The 688-nt window shown below is 53.8% G+C and overlaps 1 protein-coding gene across 4 annotated transcripts in view; it reads left to right on the top strand.

Moving 5' to 3' along the window:
• The window catches only part of SNX12 (sorting nexin 12), a 13,795-nt gene extending 13,113 nt beyond the window's left edge, over positions 1-682 (top strand). For all 4 annotated transcript variants that reach the window (XM_018572615.1, XM_018572614.1, XM_018572616.1 and 1 more), the window contains 2 exons: positions 42-166; positions 573-682. In XM_018572615.1, the coding sequence (XP_018428117.1) occupies positions 42-166; positions 573-675 (228 nt within the window). In that variant the 3' untranslated portion in view covers positions 676-682. The remainder of the gene's footprint in view (positions 1-41; positions 167-572) is intronic.
• Positions 683-688: the final 6 nt, after the last annotated feature.

The following is a 688-nucleotide window of genomic DNA, read 5'->3' as shown; positions in this document are numbered from 1 at the left end:
CTACTAGAGTTCATTGAAATGACTTTGTTTGGTTCCTCCAGATTGTGGTTCCGCCGTTACCCGGGAAGGCGCTGAAGAGGCAGCTCCCGTTCCGAGGCGATGAAGGAATTTTCGAGGATTCGTTCATCGAGGAGCGACGGCAAGGCTTGGAGCAGTTTATAAACAAGTAATTCTCCATCGTCTGTTCCCTGCGTTCTCGGGATTTATACTTCGTAGACTTTCCCTTTAAGTCACTGGAAGGTCGGTTCATGCTGACATAGGCACCCCTCCAGAACTACATCTCCCAAGAGCCCCTTCCTTATACCCAGTGTGTGGGCAGGTGTCATGGCGGCAGCATTATTGTATGTCTGGTCAATGCCCGTAGAGAGGGGACAGAAAGGGGCGGGGCATGCTTTGTAGCCCAGCGGGGGGAGAACCTCGGGCGGGGCTCGGGATTTCAGTGCAGCGGAGGCAGCGTTGTCACCCATCTGCAGGAAGTCGGGCGCGCTCTGGATTGTTTTTTTTTTTCTGTATTTGTCGAATTCCGATGCGCTCCTTTTGTGATTTGGTTTTTCATTGTCTCCCCTCCGCAGGATTGCAGGACACCCGCTGGCCCAGAACGAGCGTTGCCTCCACATGTTCTTACAGGACGAAACGATCGATAGGAATTACGTGCCGGGCAAAGTGCGCCAGTGAGAGGACCGCCCCC

Source organism: Nanorana parkeri, unplaced genomic scaffold (assembly GCF_000935625.1).
Source record: "Nanorana parkeri isolate BGI_ZX_2015 unplaced genomic scaffold, ASM93562v1 scaffold2085, whole genome shotgun sequence".
NCBI classification, from domain to species: Eukaryota; Metazoa; Chordata; class Amphibia; order Anura; family Dicroglossidae; genus Nanorana; species Nanorana parkeri.
This window is presented reverse-complemented; position numbering and strand designations above follow the sequence as displayed.